Consider the following 23,388-nt stretch of genomic DNA (forward strand, 5'->3'; position numbering starts at 1 on the left):
CCGCCTTAAGACTTGGCTTGTACAGGTGTCCCGAATCACAGTATCCACCCAACAATTTACTTCATTACCATCACCATGTGTGGTCTTGCCTCATGCAATACCTGCTGCCAAGCATCAGTTCCAGAGGCAGTTTCTACATTGCTTCACAAGTAGCTGGAACGCAGAACGAGCCTTCCAACTGGAATCTACGGCATTCTCTGATGTTTAAAGGTGAACATACATACACCTGTTGCCCACACAGATACATACCTCCCAATGTGACCCTCTCCAGGATGGACACAATGCTCTGTTCCTGGACTTCCCTGGTAATGTATGATTGCCATCACCTGTGGAGTGCTAGGTAATAGATAAAAAAAGGTGTTTCACCACAGGTGCTGGCAATCCTACATTACCAGGGAAGTCCAGGAGCAGAGCATTTTCTCCCTGAAGGAGAAGGTCAGGTAGGCAACACTGGTTGAAACACCTTTCTTATTAATTAATCTGTTCAACACAGGTGATGGAAATGATACACTTGATGGGAAGTTCAGAAGCAGAGCATTGTGTCCCTCCTGGAGAGGGTCATGTTGGGAGGTATGCAGATAGAATTCATTTTGTTGGCTGCACCAATAGTACAGAAGGATGCAGCATGTCATCTCAGTACAAACCAGTGACATCATCGACACACAGTGCCCCTGTGATGTCAATGGTTCCCAGTGATCGGATATCTGGGCAACATCACCAGCTGCATACTTAGTGCCTCAAGCTACTAGTAAATGATTATGGGAGAGATTCTCTAACAAACGCGGCCCAGCTCCGCCCCCCTTCGCCGGCCATCGCATACATAATTATCGCATATGTTCTAACATATGCGATAATTATGGCAAAGGACAGCTCTTGCGTTAAGAGCGGTCCTTTGCGGTGAGAGTCGCTGGGTCCCAGAGGGTCCCGGCGACTCCCTCCCTTACCCGGCGCTGCTGCTGCGACAGGCTCTCCTCCTCCCTGCACCCGGAAGAGGATCAGTGCAGGGAGGAGGTCACAGGTCCAGGCAGCACAGCTCTGTGCTGCCCGGACACAGGTGAGGGGGGCTCCGTGCGGGCAGCGGTGGGTTGCGGTAGAAGCCCATAGGCTGCACTTTCATTTACATTGCAGACTTTAGAAAACAAATTGCATAGAGCAGTGTTTCTCAAACTCGGTCCTCAATTACCCCCGACAGTGCATGTTTTCAAGGTCACCTCACAGAATCGCAAGTGAAGTAATTACCTCCACCTGTGGATCTTTTAAAATGTGTCAGTGCGTAATGAATGCACCTGTGCACCTGCCGAGTGACCTAGAAAAGGTTACCTGTTGGGGGTGCTCCAGGACGAACCCTTGTCGAACGGCTTTGGTAAGTTTCACACTCACCGGGCCATTTGCTCCAAAGGGGGCGGGAGGGGCGGACAGGGGGCTGGAGCAGGGGGAACGCCCATAGTTTTATCGCCGCCCCCATAAAAACGCTTGGCGTTCTCCTGGGAACGAAGTTGTGGCCTAGCCTGCTTGGGGCAGGTGGCTGACACCACATGACATCAGCACCCGTCCTCTATTCCGCCATCAACGGCAGAAATAAAAGTCAGTTCAGACTTATTTCCAAAGGGCAGAAAAAGGATTCGTTGGTCGGCGACCATCAAATTATTTTTCCCCCCTGTGGCTGCTAGCAATGGGGTGCGGATGGCGGCCGTGCACCACTGACCTGTTCGCCAGGCTGTGAGTATACGCACCCTAGGGAACTGGTCTGAATCAGGCCACAACGCGTGAACATTTCAGATCGAGTGGAAATGAAGTTGACCTCAGGTGGTTTAATAGGCAGAAACATATAGGGTGAAATGTAATAGGATGAGAGATTCAGAAAGTGAGAGATTTGGTAAGAAATCTCCAGTTTTTTAAAGCGGCGATCATCAAGCTGCAACATCAAACTGGTTTGGCTGTGTAAATGATTGCCGCTTTAAAAAAAACTAGAGCTTTCTTACCAAATCTCTCACTTTCTGAATCTCTCATCATATTACATTCCACCCATGAAGTCTAAAGAGCATACATGTATTACGGTACATGTTCGTCCGTTTACAAGCATTATAATAAACAATCTGCATAACCACTAACCGGCACACTCCAGCAAGCCGTATCTGCAGCCCATTCTGCAGGGGTACGTCACAGGTAACCAGTGCCTATACTAACAGCAAGATTTAATAAAAAGGAGATTTGGAAGGGATGCAATTAAATTTTAGCAAGTCTCTGAAGGTGAAACCTCATGCAAATTTGAAATCATAACATTGAACTCAATTAAATTATTTTCTATTTAGTTTCCAGTTACTTTGATGTGATTTAATTACAGACTTCACAACTGGGCCAAGTCACCACTTAGCAAACCTAGCTTGGGAGAGGATACGGATCGCAGCTTCGGCTTTACTGCGGGGTTAATAATAATTAATAAATATTAAATTAAAAAAGGTTGATACATGAGTGCTGTAAATACATCAGTAACTTGTCATCGGGGGAAATCCACCGATACCTTTGAATAGCAATGCTCACATCTCATTGATGGACATACCAAGAACATGTAAGCGAATGGATGGGGGCAGGTGGCGTCTGAGATTCGAATCCTTGCAAGGCAACCAGAATACGGTCCCTAGCCTCAATGAGCCATACCTGCCATGAGCAAACCACTCGGTCCCATGCACATCTGGAAGCACATGGCCTTTTTTGCACCAAAAAATGTAACAGTTTAGACTGACATTTAAATCAAATCATCTCTCTCCCCTTCGGACGTATGCGAGGGGGTGTGTTTGCGTACATCCCCTTGCATCGTACCAAGTCGATTCGGCAATGGGGGGGGGGGGGGGGGGGGGGGTGCAGGAATATTTAGGCCCAAATACCAGGGCATGGTATAATTCCTCTGCATTCACAATGTCAATTCCCACCCCCCACCCCCAACATGAGAATGTTGACATGGTCTTAATGTCGAAATTGGACGTGTCTACATGTTGATAATGTTGCCCTATAAACATTGATGTTATGTTAACATTATTTAAATGTCAACTTCTGTCCTTGGCCCTTATTCTGATCTGTGCGGCCGGAGCCGCATACGTTGCTCCGGCCGCACAAACCAATCCCCGCCTACAAGACGGATCGCCACGGCCGTCCGTACGCGGACGGCTGGCGATCCGCATGAAAATGGTGGGGCGTACGCCTCCACCATGGTGGGAGCTGCCCCCTGCATTCGATGGTCGACGACCATCGAAGGCAGGTCCGCACGCTCCACCAGGTCACGCAAGCTTAGACCACACGGACAATCGTCCGTGTGAAAGCTTGTATGGGGGCGGCGAGCTGACATCCGGCGATGTCAGCTTTCCGCCCCCATCACTGGCGTCATAGCCTCATTACCATGCATACGCCCCGCGTTTGCATGGGAACGCCCATGAAACGCTGGGCGTATGCATAGGGTAATGAGGCTATTAAGCCCCTCACGCCCCTATACGCCCCCTTTGCGGCGTATACATTTTTTGTGCGGCGATTTCCCCTGCACATGCGCAGAGTGACCTCTGCGCATGTGCAGAGTGAAAACATCGGCGGTACGGCCGCACGCGGGCCGTACCGCCGAGATCTGAATAAGGGCCCTTAACCCTAAGGGCGGTATGTATCAACGCTTACCGTTGCGCTGACATCCCGTTTTCGCTTCCGCAGAGTGTTCGTTTGATGTATTAATAAAGTTTTGTTTTCTTGTTCTTGAAAAAACTCGCCGGCTTGAACTATCGCGGAGTTTTTTTACATAATTCGCCTTGTATTACTGGTGAATGTCATGCGCACAAAAAAAAAAAATTATTCCGACGGAGGTCAGCATTACCGCGGACCTAGGAAAAGGGGGAAAAATGCATACATAACGCGGAAATCTCCGCAAAAAGGCAGCGAACACTGCACGAAAAAAAGGACTCCACTTCACTACAGAAATGCGAGTATTGATACATCCCGCCCTAATAGAGATGTCAACATTATGGAAATGTTGAGATTTCCAATGTTGACATTCTGACAATGTGGCCATTTTGCAAGTAGCAATAATAATAATAATAATAACAACTGTAAGTAAACGACAATACAATTAAACACACGATTTTTGGCCTAATGTGCCAAAATCATGTAGAAAAGTGTCAAATTGTACTCGCGTATGGCCACCTTACAATGGTCAGTAGTCAAAAACTGGATCAGGCCATGCAGCAGCCATGACATGATCAGAACCAAGCAAGCAGATTCAGAGCGGGTAGAATACAAGTAAATATAGCGATCAAAATAGACTAACCAATTAAAATAGACTAACCAATTGTGATACAGTGTGGCTACATCTATGGCACTGGCAAACAGGACTTCCTGCCCTATATGGAGCCGGGAGCCAATCTGAACGCTACTGCCACCCACTATGCTGTCAATTCAGCTGCTCAAAAGTTGCCTTGGCAACCAAGCAGCCATGAATAATCAAGATGGCTGTTCCTAATTCACACTTGAACACAAACCATCGACTGATGTAAAAATAAAAAAATGAACTCCACTCAATGGATGTTGACATTTGGACCAGCGACACTATGACAAAAGTAGGCATTATACGATCATAAGAAAGCATATGCAGTTCGGCTTTTACACATTTTGTGGTTGATAAATGATCCTTACTGCGAGTGAGCTGAGGACTGGAGGTTGTCATGACATTTCCTATTGGATTATTCTAAAAATCTCTGATCAAACTAATTTATTTATCGCTGAGTTTTTTTCAATCAGAATTTTACAGGTATACAGAGCAGAAAAATAAAAAGCACCTCAGTCTTCTTATATACACTGCAAACCCTTCAGTAATCCACATACAGTAGGTGGTTGTTTTTTTTCCAGAGAACAAAACAGGCCCATGGCCAACTGGAAAACAGATGTCATTAGGCGGACATAGTCACGCTTTCGATTGGAACCGAATTTGCCCTGGTTTCCCGATCATACTACTGTAAGTTATAACATTAACCGTGAAGCAAGAATCTCTATTTTTTGTGGTTGGTAGAACAATTATAATATCAGGCACGCACTACGTCATACCGGCGCTGTTATCAGCAAATTGAGCTCTGAGAATAATCGGTTTGAATGTATAATTGTTGGACATTCCTGAAAATCCAGTCAGCAGAAGACGGTCATCAATTTTTATCTGTGGTTAAACGCAATGACATGCCAGGGGCCCGATGCACTAAGCTTCAAAAGTGATCAAATGGAGAGTGATAAACAGCCAGCCAATCAGCTCCTGCCTGCCATGTCGCAGACTGTGTTTGAAAAATGTCAGAGAGGAGCTGATTGGCTGGCTGTTTATCACTCTCCATTTTATCACTTTTGAAGCTTAGTGCATCTGGCCCCCAGGTGTGTAGTTTTATAACAGCTGGAGGGCCATAGTTTGGACATGCCTGGTCAGAGATGGACGAATTTGGGGTGGGGGCACGGATGTCTTCAGTGGAATGCCAAGCGGTTTTATAGGGAAGCCCATATAACTCTCAGTGTTCCCCCTGCACCAGCTCCCTGTCTGCTCCCTTCCCTCCCCTGACAGTGCAAACGCATCAGCGAGTGTGAAACTCACCGAAGGCATTCACACAGGGGGTTTCCACATGCGCAGACCCCCACCATGGGGAAACAGGGCCGAATCCGTCCCCATCCGATTGAGTCTGAATCAAGCCCATTGTGTTTTATAAGCCAATGGGAAGATGTAACCAGTGATAATGAGAAATGATTGGAGAGTGATGAAGTAGAGACGGATAAAGTACCAATGAGCTTCTAAATGACATGTTACAGGCTGCGTTTAAGAAATGTCAGAAACTGATTGGAGGTTGTTACTTTATATCTTTCTACTTTATCTCTCTGCATGTTTATCGACTAGCAATAAGCACAGCAGCACAGCCATGTATCCCAAGGCTCTCAGGTGTGTGCCAGAGCGCCCAGGACGCTCCCTATCATTTCACTGTGTCAAGTGTGAATCATCCGGCTGGCGCCAGGAATAATAGTTCCACTATCATCGTTCAATAAATCTCAAGGGTCATTCCGATCACACTGAAGATGTCCAGACTATATCTACAATGACATAACCCAATACGTAGACAGAGGAGGAGAGAGCAAGCATATTGCAATATTCAGTAATACATTTAAAGAGGTAAAGGAAAAATTCTGTCAGAGGTAAAAGAATAAAAGCACAGGCCGGTGATCGTAGGGCGGTCGTTCTGCACAAAGAGTTCTGACGCATCAGGAGAGTGCTAGAACAGCTCCACAGGACCAGCACAACGACGACAAACTCTTCTGCAGCGTAATACACAAAGCTCTGCGCCGCGGTTCTTGGAACTGGTGTCAAACTGCAACACGTCATTAGGCTCAACATGGCTGCTGGCAGATAATAGTCATGGAAGACAACATCCACAGACTTCATATAATACCCACCGCCGTAACGAGGCTGATATTTACAACGACTGCAAACACAGACACTAATACCCCTTTTACACCGCCGAAAAATCCGGGTCAGCGGCGGGTCAGACTCGGATCTTCGGCGGTGTAAATCCCTAACGCCGTGTCCCTTTACACGGGACTTCTACCCAGGTCCTGACCTGGGTAGAACACGGCTAGGACCTGGGTTGAGGGCATTGTAAATGGGAACGCCGGGTCGGATGACCCGGCTCCCATTTACATGAATGGGTAACGTCCAACCTGCGGACCGCAGCGTCCGCAGGTTGGAAGGGTTGTCAGCCTGACACTGACAGCCGGCGCTGCTGTCTGCTCTACCCTGCAGACAGCAGCGGCGGCGGGGGAGGGAGGTGAACGGATGCCTGTGTGCGGCATCCATTCACCTCCTGTGCGACGGCGGGGGGGGGGGGGGGGTGCGCGCGGTGACTGGGGGCAGCCCAGCAGCTTAACTTAGTGCTGGGCTGCCCCCAGCAGCGTTCCGGTCCGGCAGCGGCGGTGATTGGCGCTTGGAGATGACATCATCCTGTCATCTCCAAGCACCAGGAGGGGGGGGGGGGGGGGTGTGCGGGCCGGGCTGTCCGCCCGGTGTAAATTGCACTAAACGCCGGGTCGCGCCCGGCTTGAACCTGGGTCTAAAAAAGCCGGGTACGACCCGGCGTTTTGGTGTAAAAGGGGTATAACTCACTAGAGTGCTAGTCTGGAGACCTTCAGACAGATCCGACTTGAAGAGCACAACGTAGCCAATATGGCCATCTTATCATATTTTAGTCAACATTCGCGGGGACATAATGGAGGTTGTAATGTCAATATTTACCACTGGATTCAAAGACTCATAAAAATTGGTTTATCCATACAAAATGGTTGCATCCCTTGTGACTAGGGCCTCCGCCCATACTACGGGTGTGATAATGTGGCTGATACTTTATCATCGGCCTGTCAAGTTACAGGTTCGGTCAGAAAAATTACAGTTAGGAACTGATTGGCTGGTGGTAAAGGGCCTCATTCAGACCTGATCACAGGACAAATTTGTTCTCAAAATGGACAAAACCATGTGCACTGCAGGTGGTGCAGATGTAACATGTGCAGAGAGTTAGATTTGGGGGAGTTATTTTGTTTCTGTGCAGGGTAAATTCGGTCTGCTTTTTTTTACACTGATTTCAGTTTCAACTCACCCCACCCAAATCTAACTCTCTGCATATGTTGCATTTACCCTACATGGTTTTGTCAATCTGAAAACAAATTTGTTCTGCAATCAGGTCTGAATTAGGCCCCTAGTACCAGTCACATTATAGGCGGTATTCAATGCCACGGCGAGGTTTTTTATTTACGGTGAGGATGACTTCTTTTCGGTGAGGAAAAACCATCCTCGCCGTCAAACCCCCTTGCCATATTCAATGTTAGAGAGAACTCCTCCACTTAAACGGCGAGGTTCGCTGCAAATGCAGCAAATCCGCTGCATTTTGGGGCGAGCCCTGCCGTTTTAATGGCCGTACTCGCCGTTTCCACCTTGCCGAAAGGAACCAGCGAGGTGGAAACGGCGAGTGAAGGGGAGGGAGTTGAATACTCTGATGGCGAGCTATCTGCACTGCTCGTCGTCATAGATCGCCGTCAGAGCAATAAAGGCTGAATAAATCTGCTCCTTTTCTTTTCTTTTTTTTTAAAGCTACAAACTAATAAAATGTCTTGACAAAAATAACTGGTATTGGCGCCTGCCCTCACTCCGTTCTTTGTGCCCTCGCGGTCACCGGCTAACTGCTTCGTTACAGTAAGTATCCGACACCTGACACTACTACAAGATTACTGCGGTATGTACAGCTCCCGCAATGTCGCCATGTGCTTAGGGAACTCCTTGTTCCTGGAAGAGACAAGAAATTCGCCAAGGATTTACTGAATGACTTCAGCTCAACTCAGTGTGGAGTGATTTAATGGCACAGGCCCGGGTGGTTGCACTGGAATTCACGTAACACCTTCACAAAATGGTTAACGTGAAAGACTTGTATCAGTAGGACAGAAATTCTGCCACCCTCAGATTCTACGAGATTAGCAGAGCTCTGCCGGCCTGCCTCATGCTGGGAGGGGGATCAGTGATAGCAGCAGGTGCTGTCCGAAAAGCACGAACAGATCCTGTTTCCGTGAAAATGTTGCCAGCGTGATGGAAGGATCAGCCAAAAATGAGCCCACACATGACGGCTGTTCAAAGCCTCTGCCCTGGGGGCACTGGGAGCTTGTTAAATGAGGTATCTCGTTAGGACACGTACCTTCTTTTCATGATACTGATGTGCAGATCCTCTTCCAGCTTTACAGACGGAGTTTCTCCATTGCCTTTGGGGCTCTCCTCCCCCGGGGAGAAAACGGAGCCGGGTTCCCTTTTAGGTATTCTGCTAGGAGGAAGCGGGATTGTTCTTTTCTCAGCTAGACGACCCCGATTCTGCATGAAAAAGGAGAGGAACATCCTGAAGTATCCTGCAGAGTACTGACAATATTATACAAATAGAATTACAACCACATCCTAATAACAAATACAACCTTTAACTATTGAAAGAAGGATTAACAGACTATACAAAACGAGGCTCAGACCCCGGCATTACCACACAACCCAATCAATACTTTGTCCTTTATTCAGATCTGATCGCGGTACAAATTTGTTTGGAAAATGGGCAAAACCATGTGCACTGCAGGTGGGGCAGATGTAACCTGTGCAGAGAGAGTTAGATTTGTATGAGTTATTTTGTTTCTGTGCGGGGTAAATACTGGCGGCATTATTTTTACACTGCAATTTAGATTTCAGTTTCAACACTCCGCACCCAAATTTAACTCTCTCTGCGCATGTTACATCTGCCCCACCTGCAGTGCACATGGTTTTGCCCATTTTCCAAACAAATTTGTACTGCAATCAGATCTGAATAAGGGCTATTGAGTCGACCAACCGATATCATATAATAAAGTATTGAACAGCATATTTGTCATGGTAATTACATTGACAGGGCTCGACTATACCCCTTTCAGATCAGAATGCCGGGTAGATCCCAGGCCCAACCCGGCACCAACCCAGGTCCGAAGCTTTCACTTTAAACCCGGGTGGCCAATTATACAAAGGACGACCCAGGTTTAACCCTTCTTATAACTCGGGTCCAAATGTGCAATACACAAAAAGTGTCCATATGGTTTAGAACAGGGGTGGCCAAACCGGTCCTCGAGATCTACCAACGGTCCACGTTTTCCAGGCTACCTAGCTGCTGCACAGCTGTAGTCATTACTAACTGTCACATTTTCAAAACTGCTTGTTTGGCAAATGTGCATGTACTCAATTTTCAGGCCACAGACATCAATGGGGGTAATTCAGATGCCAGACGACCCCCCCCCCCAATGCAAGACTGCGAATGGCTTGCTAAAATATCACCAGCTGCAAATCTATACGCAACTCACTCACCACCAAAAGATATTTCTAGTGTGTGCAGTCTGTGCGTAACCCAGACCCTTCCACAAGTGTGCAATGGAATCAGGCTGGTCGAGACCAGAGGGCACTTCACACAACCTTCCTGAAAATGCGTGGGCAGGCATGCATATTATCTGACACCCCCCAAAAAAGGTCTGTTTACCGCCCAGCTTCCTGTCAGTCTAGTTACGAGGGGATTGCATTTAGATTCTTCACAGGTTTTATCGCTATTGGCGTCGCACATGCATGCTTTGATCAGTATGCATGAACAGTCGGTCGATAATTGATCGCGTGCGAATTCGCACAACCGCCATCAGCTCTGAATAACCCCCGATGTCCCCTCATGTGCACAGTTTGTTGTAAAACAATTGGAATCAGTTCCCATCAGGTAGCTCTTATTTCTGGGAAGCCAACAAAGACTTCAAGGGGCCCACAGTGACCTATTCCAGAACAGGAATGCACAACCATGTGACAAGCATCTACGGGTAAAAAGGCGATCGAGTTTCCAACTCAGTGATAGTAATTGTGGGAGATGGGGGGGGGGGGGGGGGGGGGGCTATTGTGGCTGACAGCACAACCGACAGAATGAGATGTTTGTCGGCTCCCGAGTCGCAGGTCCTGCACCCGCATCGCATAATAGCGAATGCCTCTGCCTGATTGACATGAGAGGCATTTGTGGGTAGGGGCAGCCGTCGTTAGCGAAGTAGCCAGGCCAAGAACTGTACAGAAAGGCGCAGGTTCCTTGGCCCCGCAAGCCGGGCTGCAACTGGAAGCCCGAGCAAGGTCACACTAATAAAGGCTGAAGTCGCAGAGGGACATCACAGCTGATGGTCGCAATGTTCCGCTAGCCTGAGATGCAATCACAAATGCAGGCAGAGGTTGGTATTCAGGCAGGAGGTGGTATGCAGGCAGGAGGTGGTATGCAGGCAGGAGGTGGTATGCAGGCAGGAGGTGGTATGCAGGCAGAGGTTGGTATTCAGGTAGGAGGTGGTATGCAGGCAGGAGGTGGTATGCAGGCAGGAGGTGGTATGCAGGCAGAGGTTGGTATTCAGGCAGGAGGTGGTATGCAGGCAGGAGGTGGTATGCAGGCAGGAGGTGGTATGCAGGCAGGGGGTGGTATGCAGGCAGGAGGTTGGTATGCAGGCAGGAGGTGGTATGCAGGCAGGAGGTGGTATGCAGGCAGGAGGTGGTATGCAGGCAGAGGTTGGTATTCAGGCAGGAGGTGGTATGCAGGCAGGAGGTGGTGTGCAGGCAGGAGGTGGTATGCAGGCAGGAGGTGGTATGCAGGCAGGGGGTGGTATGCAGGCAGGAGGTGGTATGCAGGCAGGGGGTGGTGTGCAGGCAGGAGGTGGTGTGCAGGCAGGGGGTGGTGTGCAGGCAGGAGGTGGTGTGCAGGCAGGGGGTGGTATGCAGGCAGGAGGTGGTATGCAGGCAGGGGGTGGTATGCAGGCAGGGGGTGGTGTGCAGGCAGGAGGTGGTGTGCAGGCAGGGGGTGGTGTGCAGGCAGGAGGTGGTGTGCAGGCAGGGGGTGGTGTGCAGGCAGGAGGTGGTGTGCAGGCAGGAGGTGGTGTGCAGGCAGGGGGTGGCGTGCAGGCAGGGGGTGGCGTGCAGGCAGGGGGTGGCGTGCAGGCAGTGGGTGGCGTGCAGGCAGTGGGTGGTGTGCAGGCAGGAGGTGGTGTGCAGGCAGGAGGTGGTGTGCAGGCAGGGGGTGGTGTGCAGGCAGGAGGTGGCGTGCAGGCAGGAGGTGGCGTGCAGGGAGGGGGTGGCGTGCAGGCAGGGGGTGGCGTGCAGGCAGGGGGTGGCGTGCAGGCAGGAGGTGGTGTGCAGGCAGGAGGTGGTGTGCAGGCAGGAGGTGGTGTGCAGGGAGGGGGTGGCGTGCAGGCAGGGGGTGGTGTGCAGGCAGGAGGTGGTGTGCAGGGAGGGGGTGGTGTGCAGGCAGGGGGTGGTGTGCAGGCAGGAGGTGGTGTGCAGGCAGGAGGTGGTGTGCAGGCAGGGGGTGGCGTGCAGGCAGGGGGTGGCGTGCAGGCAGGGGGTGGTGTGTAGGCAGGGGGTGGCGTGCAGGCAGGGGTGACCTGCAGGCAGGGGGTGGCCTGCAGGCAGGAGGGGCAGGCAGGCGGCGGCGTGCAGGCAGGCGGCGGCGTGCAGGCAGGCGGCGGTATGCACCTCCTCCTGCATTTGCATTGCTTAAGGATCACTTATGCTAAGCTGCTACAAGCAGCTTAGCATATGTGACCCACGCTGAATCAGTAGCACGCCATGGGGTCATCCCATCTGAGGTTCTGAATATTCCACTGGATGACCCCGATGTTGGTGGGTTGGAACGCGCGGTAGAGGATACACATTTGACAATGTGCCTGATACATTGGTCCAATCTGTGGGATCGTCTAATGTGTACCCAGCATGACTTTACTGTCAAACATGCAAATATATCTATTTACTGCACCAACTGATCTGCGCAGCTTATAAAACGTACGAGAACCAGAGATCCGGGAACATTAAAACAAAACCAAAGCCTTGGAGAGGACACAGGAAAGGATTCATTGTGATTGAATGTGCGTCAGAGGGAAAAGATAGCGACTGAATCATAAAAACTCTTTATGGCCATTAAGGTGATGTGGGGCAGTTAGCAGTAGTCAGGGAACATCTAGGGACACATGATTAATAACAAGAAAGGATATGCAGGCATTTAGCTGTGACACTGGGAGGGAAGGAGACTCTCCATACAGAGACAGACGCTGCTTCCCAGCTGTCACAGCTCACACCTGACCTTTACCCCGAAGAGGCCAAACACTTCAGCATATGTCACCGTGCTACGCTGGATATTCCGAGGGGCATTGTCTTAATACTAAAATGTGAACATATACCCACCCGTGTATAGATCAAATGGTGAAATGTATTCATCAACATTATGGGCCAGTTCCAGGATCTTTATCAAGACCGAGGCAAAGTAATTGCATAGTAATACACTTCACTATTATTGTACTGTGAAACCCTTTCTCCTCTCTCTCTCTCTATTAGCTTGTACAATCAGCATCCTGTAGGAAGATTATATATTTTAGATAATGGATTATTCAGTATTGGGAACATATTTATATTTCGGTGAGGTATCTTGAGTACGGGACCCGACCCGTGTGTGAGCACAAAATGCATTTGTTTTATATAAACACGTCAAACACATGAAATAGGCACAAATATATTTTATTTATGCGTGAAACATACTGTCTCAGGCACTGAATTTGTATGCCAAGCAATCATTTTATTGTACATATTTAGGGCCAGTTACACATCAAGTCCCCAGTAGTGTCAGTTACACATCATGTCCCCCAGTAGTGCCAGTTACATATCATGTCCCCAGTAGTGCCAGTTACATATCAAATCCCCAGTAGTGCCAGTTACATATCATGTCCCCAATAATGCCAGTTACATATCATGTCCCCAATAATGCCAGTTACATATCATGTCCCCAATAATGCCAGTTACATATCATGTCCCCAATAATGCCAGTTACACATCAAGTCCCCAGTAGTGTCAGTTACACATCATGTCCCCCAGTAGTGCCAGTTACATATCATGTCCCCAGTAGTGCCAGTTACATATCAAATCCCCAGTAGTGCCAGTTACATATCAAGTCCCCAATAGTGCCAGTTACATATCAAGCCCCATAGCGCCAGTTACACATCATGTCCCCAGTAGTGCCAGTTACACATCAAGTCCCCAATAATGCCAGTTACATATCATGTCCCCAGTAGTGCCAGTTACATATCAAATCCCCAGTAGTGCCAGTTACATATCAAATTCCCAGTAGTGCCAGTTACATATCATGTCCTCAGTAGTGCCAGTTACACATCTTGTCCCCAGTAGTGCCAGTTACATATCAAATCCCCAGTAGTGCCAGTTACATATCAAATCCCCAGTAGTGCCAGTTACATATCAAATCCCCAGTAGTGCCAGTTACATATCAAATCCCCAGTAGTGCCAGTTACATATCAAATCCCCAGAAGTGCCAGTTACATATCAAATCCCCAGTAGTGCCAGTTCCATATCAAATCCCCAGTAGTGCCAGTTACATATGTCCCCAGTAGTGCCAGTTACATATCAAGTCCCCAATAATGCCAGTTACATATCATGTCCCCAATAATGCCAGTTACATATCATGTCCCCAGTAGTGCCAGTTACATATCAAATCCCCAGTAGTGCCAGTTACATATCAAATCCCCAGTAATGCCAGTTACATATCATGTCCCCAGTAGTGCCAGTTACATATCAAGTCCTCAGTAGTGCCAGTTACACATCTTGTCCCCAGTAGTGCCAGTTACATATCAAATCCCCAGTAGTGCCAGTTACATATCAAGTCCTCAGTAGTGCCAGTTACACATCTTGTCCCCAGTAGTGCCAGTTACATATCAAATCCCCAGTAGTGCCAGTTACATATCAAATCCCCAGTAGTGCCAGTTACATATCAAGTCCCCAGTAGTGCCAGTTACATATCAAGTCCCCAGTAGTGCCAGTTACAAATCAAGTCCCCAGTAGTGCCAGTTACATATCAAGTCCCCAGTAGTGCCAGTTACATATCAAGTCCCCAGTAGTGCCAGTTACACATCAAGTCCCCAGTAGTGCCAGTTACATATCAAATCCCCAGTAGTGCCAGTTACATATCAAATCCCCAGTAGTGCCAGTTACATATCAAATCCCCAGTAGTGCCAGTTACATATCATGTCCCCAGTAGTGCTGCTACAGATTTCCCCAGTAGTGCCATGTAAAGGTGTTTTTGGAATAATTTGGATAACAGATATACAGATAAGGGATACTCAATCTCAAATGATTTAGTGAGAGAGAAAGAGAGAACCAGCTCCTTAGAGGCTTGTTGGTTGGTACATTATCTCTCTCCACTTTAATTTCTCTCTCCTAGTTTTGATGAAACTCCCCTTAGAGTACACAAGCCGCACACAGCTTCCCTGTGCAGTTCCCATATTCAAGTGAGGGAGTGTGCACAATTTCCACACAAGTGGGTTTTCCACTTTTTTTTCTCATAGGCCATCTCATCATACTAGAGATTCGGGTCCCAAGGGCCCTCCACAAAAATTTTCCTGACAGGTAATTATGTGCATACACTGGAGGAAAAAGGACGGCCAGCTTGAAATGACTGGATGGCCAAGCACTGCACCAATCAGCAGCTAACTTAAGACACAGTATAAGTGTTTATTCTAGCACCCGCTATCTTTGAAAACCCATGCAGTTCCTCTTCCCTGCTTGGGGTGTCGCTGTCTGCTGTAGTGCTTCTAGCACAGTGTGGTCTGTATATCAGAACTGATCTGCAAACCAGACCTGTGCTAGAAACACCACGGCAGACAGCGACACCCCAGGCAGGGAAGAGGAACTGCATGGATTTTTAAAGTGGGCGAGTGCTAGAATGAACACTACAGTATGTTCAGAAGACATACATCACTCCTCTGCATCCAATACTGGCAGTAAGTGGGACTAAGAATCAGGACCTCTGTGTCAGGTTGTCCACCCCCCGACAATACCTAAAGCCAAACCGGTTTCATTCGAAATACAGGGTGGATTTTCAGCTTCATTATAATGTTTCAGTAGAATACAATGGTAGAATTACAGTTGTACACGGTGCAAATCCGGACCGGCACATTGTTCACAGCAGCGTTCGCGTACAAAGGAAACCGTCACTACTGTAACCGGCCAATGTGCCGCCGCGATGCCACCACCCTGGGCATCACGGCGGCACATCACACACACAATGGAATTCCATCCAATGAAAAGCAGATGAAGAAGGATTTAAATATAGATCACAAATTCATAGACTAAGATAAAATCCGTTATGTAACAGCCTCCACCTCTGTGCTCTCGGGATACTAAGAAATATATGTTTTTGTATATTATATTCTAGCATACATACGAACATACACAAACAAACACAGACACACACATTTTATTATTATGAAGCCCCTCAGCTTCCACCTCCCTGGGCTCCAGGAGGAGGTCAGAACAGCTGCATCCCCAGCTGTGACATCTGGAGTTGGGCTGAAATGGAAAGGTTCCCCAGTCAGGGCTCGTCAGGCTTTAATTGATCCCAGCGCTGCGCGTCCCTCATCGGCAGCAAGCTGTGAAGAGCGTGCGGAAGCAGAGAGAGGAAAAATAACAAGCAAAGCATTGCTCCGAGGTTAACTCCTGCACTGCTGCAACGGTGTGCCATGGAACTGAGGGGGGGTGTTGGAAATCCATAGATCTTTCACACCACAAGTCATTCTTGGCCTAACGGTCGTTCTAAACCAATACTAATGCCATTTATTTATAAAGCTCTATTTTGACACTGGACGAAGCAAATGTTGAAGTCATTAGCAGAGTGGGGGAAAATACTGATTTATAATTGAACCCCTATTCTGTGGGGGGCTGATTAACAAAAAAAATGAAGTGTTGCCACAAGCAAAATAGATTTGCAGCAATTAATGCACCACTTTCAACATGCAGAGGTGTTTTTATGGATGAGGTGATCTAGGCACAGGGACATTCCTTTACGGAAACTTCCCTGAAGTTATAATAAAATGTACACAAATGAGAAATGAATGAGGGGGTGGATGCCGTTTAGCAATGAGCCTCGGAATAAGGGGGTTATTCTGATTCACTCGGAAAGGCACAATCACTCTCGAATGGACAAAACCATGTGCACTGCAGGTGGGGCTGACGTAACATGTGCAGAGAGAGTTAGATTTGGGTGTTTTATTGTTTCTGTGCAGGGTAAATACTGGCTGCTTTTTTTGTACACTGCAATATAGATATCAGTTTGAAGTACACACCCCCCACCCAAATCTAACTCTCTCTGCACATGTTACATCAGCCCCACCTGCAGTGGACATGGTTTTGTTCATTAGAGAGTCATTTTGCCTTTCCGAGTGAATCACAATAACGCCCAAAACATGACCATTATAAAAAGAAACGGTACAGTATTGTATAAGCCATAAGGAACTAGATGGACTATAACACCCCAAGTTAACAAAGTATGGTCAAGGATGGGTTAATATCAGCTGTCCAGCATAGCCAGGAGTGTAGACAAGTCCATCCAAAAAAAGACACACAATCCATAAATAATCTCATAGGCCCTGAAGGCAGATACCAGACCAGCACCTGCGAAATAGGCATCTCTATAGTAACGGAAATATCCTGCACCTGATCTGCTCCCTATATGTCACAACACTGGAAACCGAAAAAGGAAATGAACCCTAACAGCGGCTGTCAGGTGGCTGGATAGGCAGCTGTACTGACTGCTATAAGCCGTCGCTGGGCTTGTTGGCGCTTTAAGTACAGGTGTCTCTCTTACACTGCCGGTGTCAATTAAATTAGTATAAAAAAAAAAAACCCTGAAAGAACCTATCCGTTACATAGGAAGGACGCCAGAACTTTGTGAACTGAACCAGTATGTGTTTGATAAAAGAACCCATGACTAGAATTCCTATGAAGATTGGTTAAGATACTTTAAAAAGGGTTACGGTATAAGGGATCAACAGTATCTAGGTAGACACGTGAAAAGGTCGACATGTGGTTTTCTTGTTGCTTTGGTGTCAATTAGTAGATTTCATCACATTGACCCCCACCTAGTGCAACGCATACACGTCATGGGTGAGATTTAATGGGATGAGAATTTCAGAAAGTGAGAGATTTGGTGAGAAATCTCCAGGTTTTTTAAAGCGGCAATCATTTACACTTCAAAATCAAACTGGTTTTGCAGTGTAAATGATTGCCACTGTAAAAAAACTGGAGATTTCTTACTAAATCTCTCACTTTCTGAATCTCTCATCCTATTAAATCTCACCCCATATTTCTGACATGGTGCTTTGCTTTAGTTCTTAATTGTAGTCCACGTAAATCGTGAAGTACAGACAAGTTATCTGAAAGAAAAAACTATGAAAAACCTTTTTTTTGTGCCGATGGTCGTCATGGACACCGTCTAAGTGTACTTTGTCTCCGCACACTGGTCAATGCGCTCGCCTTGCTTCGGGCACGGTGCCTCGCTGTGCTCGGCTATTTAGTTCACCAACTATTTTATGTACCCACACCATAGTGGATGATTAGGTACGAAAAAACGCCAGTCGGCACAAAAAACTGTGAAAAACCTTTTGCCTGTCGACCTTCCTATTGTCAACCTAATTACTGTTCTCACCTAGGCTAGGTTCTTAGTTTCATATGGATCTTTTACACCAGTGGTTCCCAACCTCGGGTACTTGTACCTCTGAGGCTACCCTGCAGACCGATTGGGGGTACTTGAAAATAATATTGGTAATGGTAAAGAAGAGGAGTGCTCATAAATGAAAAGCCTAATCAAGGGGTACGGGGGGAGAAAAAAGGTTGGGAACCACTGCATTCTAAAGAGGGGGGCTGGTGCAAGTGAACAAGTAGATATATAACGAACTAGGAGGGCAGCATGTATGGCCTGTTCTCTGTAAATGGCTTGTCCTATAAACCAGTGGTTCTCAACCTCGGTCTACATGGACCGCCAACGGTGCATGTTTTCCAGGTCACCTCACAGATACACAGGTGCACTCATTACTCACTGGCACATTTTAAAAGATCACAAGTGGAGCTAATTATTTCACCTGTGATTCTGTGCGGAGACCTGGAAAACGGGCACCGGTGGGGGTCCCTGAGGACCGAGGTTGGGAACCACTGCTATAAACCACTGACGTACATTGAATGTCCTCTTTATAAAGGGATTATTCATCGCACTCCTAAGCACAGTGACCACTGTTAACCATTTCATAGAGAGAAGTAGCACCCATATACACAGGCTCTTGGGACAGCCATGGGCCCTCAACATTATTTCCAGATGCGTCAGCTCGAACAAACGAGTTTTCAACCTTTTCTCAGACACTGTATAGGTTAACAGCGCTGGTACCGCTTTCTGCGCCTTGAGATTGTCAGAGGTCCCCTGCATTTACTTTGTAAACGCTGCCTCAGGGTGAGATTAAAAGAAAAACCCCTGTGTAACCCACTTCTGGGAGACCAGAGAACGTAACCTTTTCCATATGTGGCGGAAATCCTGCCATCCAGACTCCGATCCCTCGCCACCCCTGTATCATAACCCACCCTGTGCTCTCTCCCAGATAATAAATAATGGTTTCCTCCTTGTAAAAGTCACCGCTAAGTATTTTCATAGGACGTAAAGACGAGGAGTCATTGGCTTCCACCACGTGGTGCGCTGAAACAACACAGCAACGTATATCTGAACTGATTTCTGGGTCTTGATAAAAGAAAGTTAAGGCTTTCCTAACTGTAACCAGACTGGCACTTTCGTGCTACCACAAGTTAGATATAGCTCATGCTTACAGCGGAACAGTTCCTCTATACTTCCTTTCTATAAATTTAAAAAAGTTCCCAATAGCACTCATTGGCTTATATACGATTCTCCATATCTGTGTGAGGAGTGTTATAGAAATGTGCTATAGATCTCCACAACAGGAATCTCAGCAATAAAGCACCAGGCATTAATTCAATGGAATCCCTACATTGTAAATTTGACTGATGTTTAGTACATGTCAATTTAATACCATTGATGTACGTGGCAAATAGCAGGTATTCTTGACCACTCTGACAGGGAAGAAATGGGGCAGGAACTTACAGACTCCCCAGTTGCAGATGATACCAAAAGGTCAACCAGTTGACGCCAAAAAGTTAACTGGCAATAGACATGAGCTTTTCAAGTAATGTAACTTTGCCGTGTACATATATTGTAAGATATAAATGAACAGATGGGTTCAGTCTCAATGAGTTCGGTATGACGCGCCGATGGTCGGGATCCCGACAGTCACTTGCCAGTATTCCGACGAGGGGGGTGCGGGGCAAAAAGCCCCCTGCGGGGTCGCTGCACTTGCCACACTGTGGGCTTGGAGGCTTGCTGAGCTCTTCTCACCTTACATTCTTCCTCTATGGGGGTTGTGGACCCCTACGAGGGAGAATAGCCCCTGTTGGTCGGGATAGCGATTGTTGGGCAGTTGAACAGTTGGGACTCCAGCACTGGTATACTGACAGTCGGGATCCCGATTGTCGGCAAGTTATCCAGCACCCAGTCCCAACTAAGTCCCAGTCATTGTAGCTGGGGAAAAAAAAAAGATCTAGAATTTTTTTTTGTAATTAACACAAATTCTGAAATTTACCTTTTCCGGTATCAGTTATTGGCATCAGGCTCAAGTTGGTCATTAAAAGGTACCACAGCATCAATTGTAATACAGCCCCTAAAGATTCTTATATTTTAATTTAGTAATTAGCCTAGCTGTGGGATGTGTTGGTCCTTTAGTTCCAAATGATAATAAAAGTAGTTCTAGGCAGGTTGACATGTATTGCCTAGGTATGAAATGGAAACAATCCAGAATACAGTACAGCCTTCAGTCATGTCATTAAGATGGTGATGCAATTATCCCTGTATCGCTAATACTCTCATATTGGGGCAGATGTATTAAGCCTTAACAAGAGATAAATGCAAGGGTGATAAAGAGAGATAAACGCCCAGCCAATCACATCCTAACTGCCATGTTACAGGCTGTGTTTGAAGAAAGTCAGTAAGGAACTGATTGTCTGGACATTTCTCTCTCTTTATAACCCTTGCATTTATCTCTTGTTAAGGCTTAATACATCTGGTCCATTATGAGATAATGTCATTGAACTCAGTAGGGTCATTATTGTACATTTTGTAAATGCGTGAAATAAACAGACGTCATCCACCTGTGTGTGTGTGTGTGTGTGTGTGGACAGCCAATGATTGCAGAAACTGATCATCATGTGGTCAGGAACGGGTCTGAACATTGTATTATTTCTGGATCTTATCTTTTGCATGGTCTGACCCACATGGATTACTCCTACTAATCACTATGCACACACAAACATATCCAATGTTATAGAATGATTTAATTCATCTGTTGGCTTTGCCTTTTATACAGATTGTGCAAAGGTACATAAATGTAATTATTTATCGTATGTCACTACCCCCCTCCCCTCATTCTTGCCCTCTTCTTTATCTCCTATAGAAGGATCGAAGCTTTGCCTGACACACCTGGGGGATTATCCTGCAAATTACATTATTTTATTTGGTCAATTGGAAGACAAATTGATTTTCTTAGGCAAATAATGAACATTTATGGTTATTTTCCCAGCAGGCCGCTTTGTTTTCTGTGCAGTGGAAGTCAGTGAGAGATACCCTGACCTTATCATTTGTCCTCTTTAATAGTGCCTGATGATAGGTGGGTGTAAAATGAAGGCTTATTCAAGGCTATACCACAAATAGATCTACAATTCATACGTTAAAGAACCAGGCAGCCTAAACCTTGGGCCGGCATTCAACCCCCAGGGACGCACAGTGGCAATATTCAGCTGCGCTTGTCACCAAGAATTACAGAGCAGCGATAGTCTGTGACAAATCCGATATTAGTGGCCGCAAGTTGTCAACTGTGGAATGTCGATGCCTTGCAGCCAGACACTATAATAATTGCGCATTTTAAATAATTCAACTCTACAAACCTTTAAATACATATATATTTTTTTTAAAGGTTTTAAGACTTGAATATATATAAGCAATGGAGATTTTTTAAAGTATCTAAAATTCTTCATGGTCTTCTACAGAATTATTCAGTATGTATTATAGGAGTTTCTGAAGTACAGCATAGGATATCTGATACACATTTAAGAAAAAAACAATACCTCCATTAGATCCTCTTAAGTTCTAGCTTTTACATTTTTTATATCCTATTATAGTGTTCACTCTAAAAATTTTGTCGGGCAGGGCGCCGGGAGGCGGCCCGGGCCTGCCGAAGTCACAATTGCGGGAGGTCCCAGGCCGCCAACGTCACTAAAGTGGGCGGGCCCGACCCCGCTGAAGATGTCGCCACTACAGGGGGAAGGTGCCGTGATGCCGGGGAAGCGCCGGGCATCGCCGTCTGAAGCGGCGCTGGGCTTCCCCGTGCAAGCTGTCGGGCAGGCACCAGGCTGTTTTAGCGGGTGCTGCGAGAGGGGCAGGGCGCATTTTGCCCTTAAAATATCGGGCAGGGCGCAGCGCCCCGCTAAAACAGCCTAGCGGGAACACTACTATTATTATAAGAAAGGTATGATATCTGAATTCTGAAAAATATTTCATCACTGCCTCTACCCCAACGTTCCCACAGCCTAAACATAACCGTTCCGTTACATGGGGGACACGTACTGCAATTATCTGCGGATGCCACATACTGAACCCCGATGTGCGATACCGCTAACCCCTGACCTGTTCTAAATACAATCGAAGAAACCACTACAGTGATGACAAACATCTCTGGCCTCTTATGTAGGGACGTAAAACAGTGCCAGAGCTTCTATTGGTAGCAGCCAAGTACAACAAGGGGAGGTTCTAAACCTTGTGGACAGATATGATAAAAACTTATGTGGAGGAGGGGATTATGTTGACTAATAGACAAAAAGGTACAGTGTTTAACCGTTCCCAATCCGAGTCCACATATGAAAAAGGTCAAAATATCGAATAAAAATAAATAAATCCCGCTCAAACCCACATGTACGCTGAACTTTTCATGTGGCCACATATCGATTATCGACTTAGACGCGGTCTGTCAGCCATCCGGATACCAAGAAGAATATTACACTTCTCTTCGTATATATGGCTTATAGGAGTATAAGACCCTTGTGTGTTCACTGCTAGATGATGAATTCAAAACTTTCCATCCAAGGCTTCCATTGAAAAACTTTCCTTCCACACTTTCCAGCATTAATCCAAATCAATTTTCCACCACATCAATAACTCAGCCCTGGTATGTGAAATGGGACCAGAAGTGGGTAGTGGCTAGGTTGACGCGTGGTTGTGCTAGGACTTCCCCTTTAACATAGTTGCAAACATAGCGTTACGATGAAACTGCAGAAGACAGAGACATTATATACCACTTGCCTGATCTCCATCATATAAAAGAGGTATTTTAGTAAATACTATACAGGTGCGCAGAAGTCAAATCTAAGGATCGTTATTAATCTTCAATGCGATTACACCTTAAACTTGGGAATTTAAGAGCGAAAGCACCTAACAGCGTAGAAAGGAGAACGTGGAGCTAGAGCAGAAGACATTTTATGTTCTGCTAATGAGGCAACGGCTTGTCAGAGGGCCTGGAGCAAAAATGGAGAAGGTCACTCCAGCAGGTACAGGAGCCATCTCTGAGCTGACAAATAGGGATTCTATTTAAGTCAAATTATAATCAGCCACCCTATTGCCTAATGCGCCTAGTGTGACTGACCAGGAAACAGCCCAGTATGTCGCCTCTGCTCGTTATCACTGTGGGGTAGGTACAATGTGGAGCTACAGATGCAACGTTTCCAAATCCAAATCTCTGGCACCGATTGAGTAAAAAGTCATCCAGAAAATATCCTTATCATGGACAAAAGCAGGTGGTTAGCACCTCCTCCGTACCTGTACAATTCCCTTGCTCACAGAATCCCACGTGATGGAT

At 46.9% G+C, this 23,388-nt stretch overlaps 1 protein-coding gene across 3 annotated transcripts in view; it reads right to left on the reverse strand.

Moving 5' to 3' along the window:
- SAMD11 (sterile alpha motif domain containing 11) overlaps positions 1-23,388 on the reverse strand; it is a 160,307-nt gene that overhangs the window by 88,945 nt on the left and 47,974 nt on the right. For all 3 annotated transcript variants that reach the window (XM_083163284.1, XM_083163283.1, XM_083163285.1), the window contains exon 3: positions 8,730-8,899. In XM_083163284.1, coding sequence (XP_083019410.1) covers positions 8,730-8,899 — 170 coding nt within the window. The remainder of the gene's footprint in view (positions 1-8,729; positions 8,900-23,388) is intronic.

Source organism: Crinia signifera, chromosome 19 (genome assembly GCF_055691185.1).
Source record: "Crinia signifera chromosome 19, ASM5569118v1, whole genome shotgun sequence".
NCBI classification, from domain to species: Eukaryota; Metazoa; Chordata; class Amphibia; order Anura; family Myobatrachidae; genus Crinia; species Crinia signifera.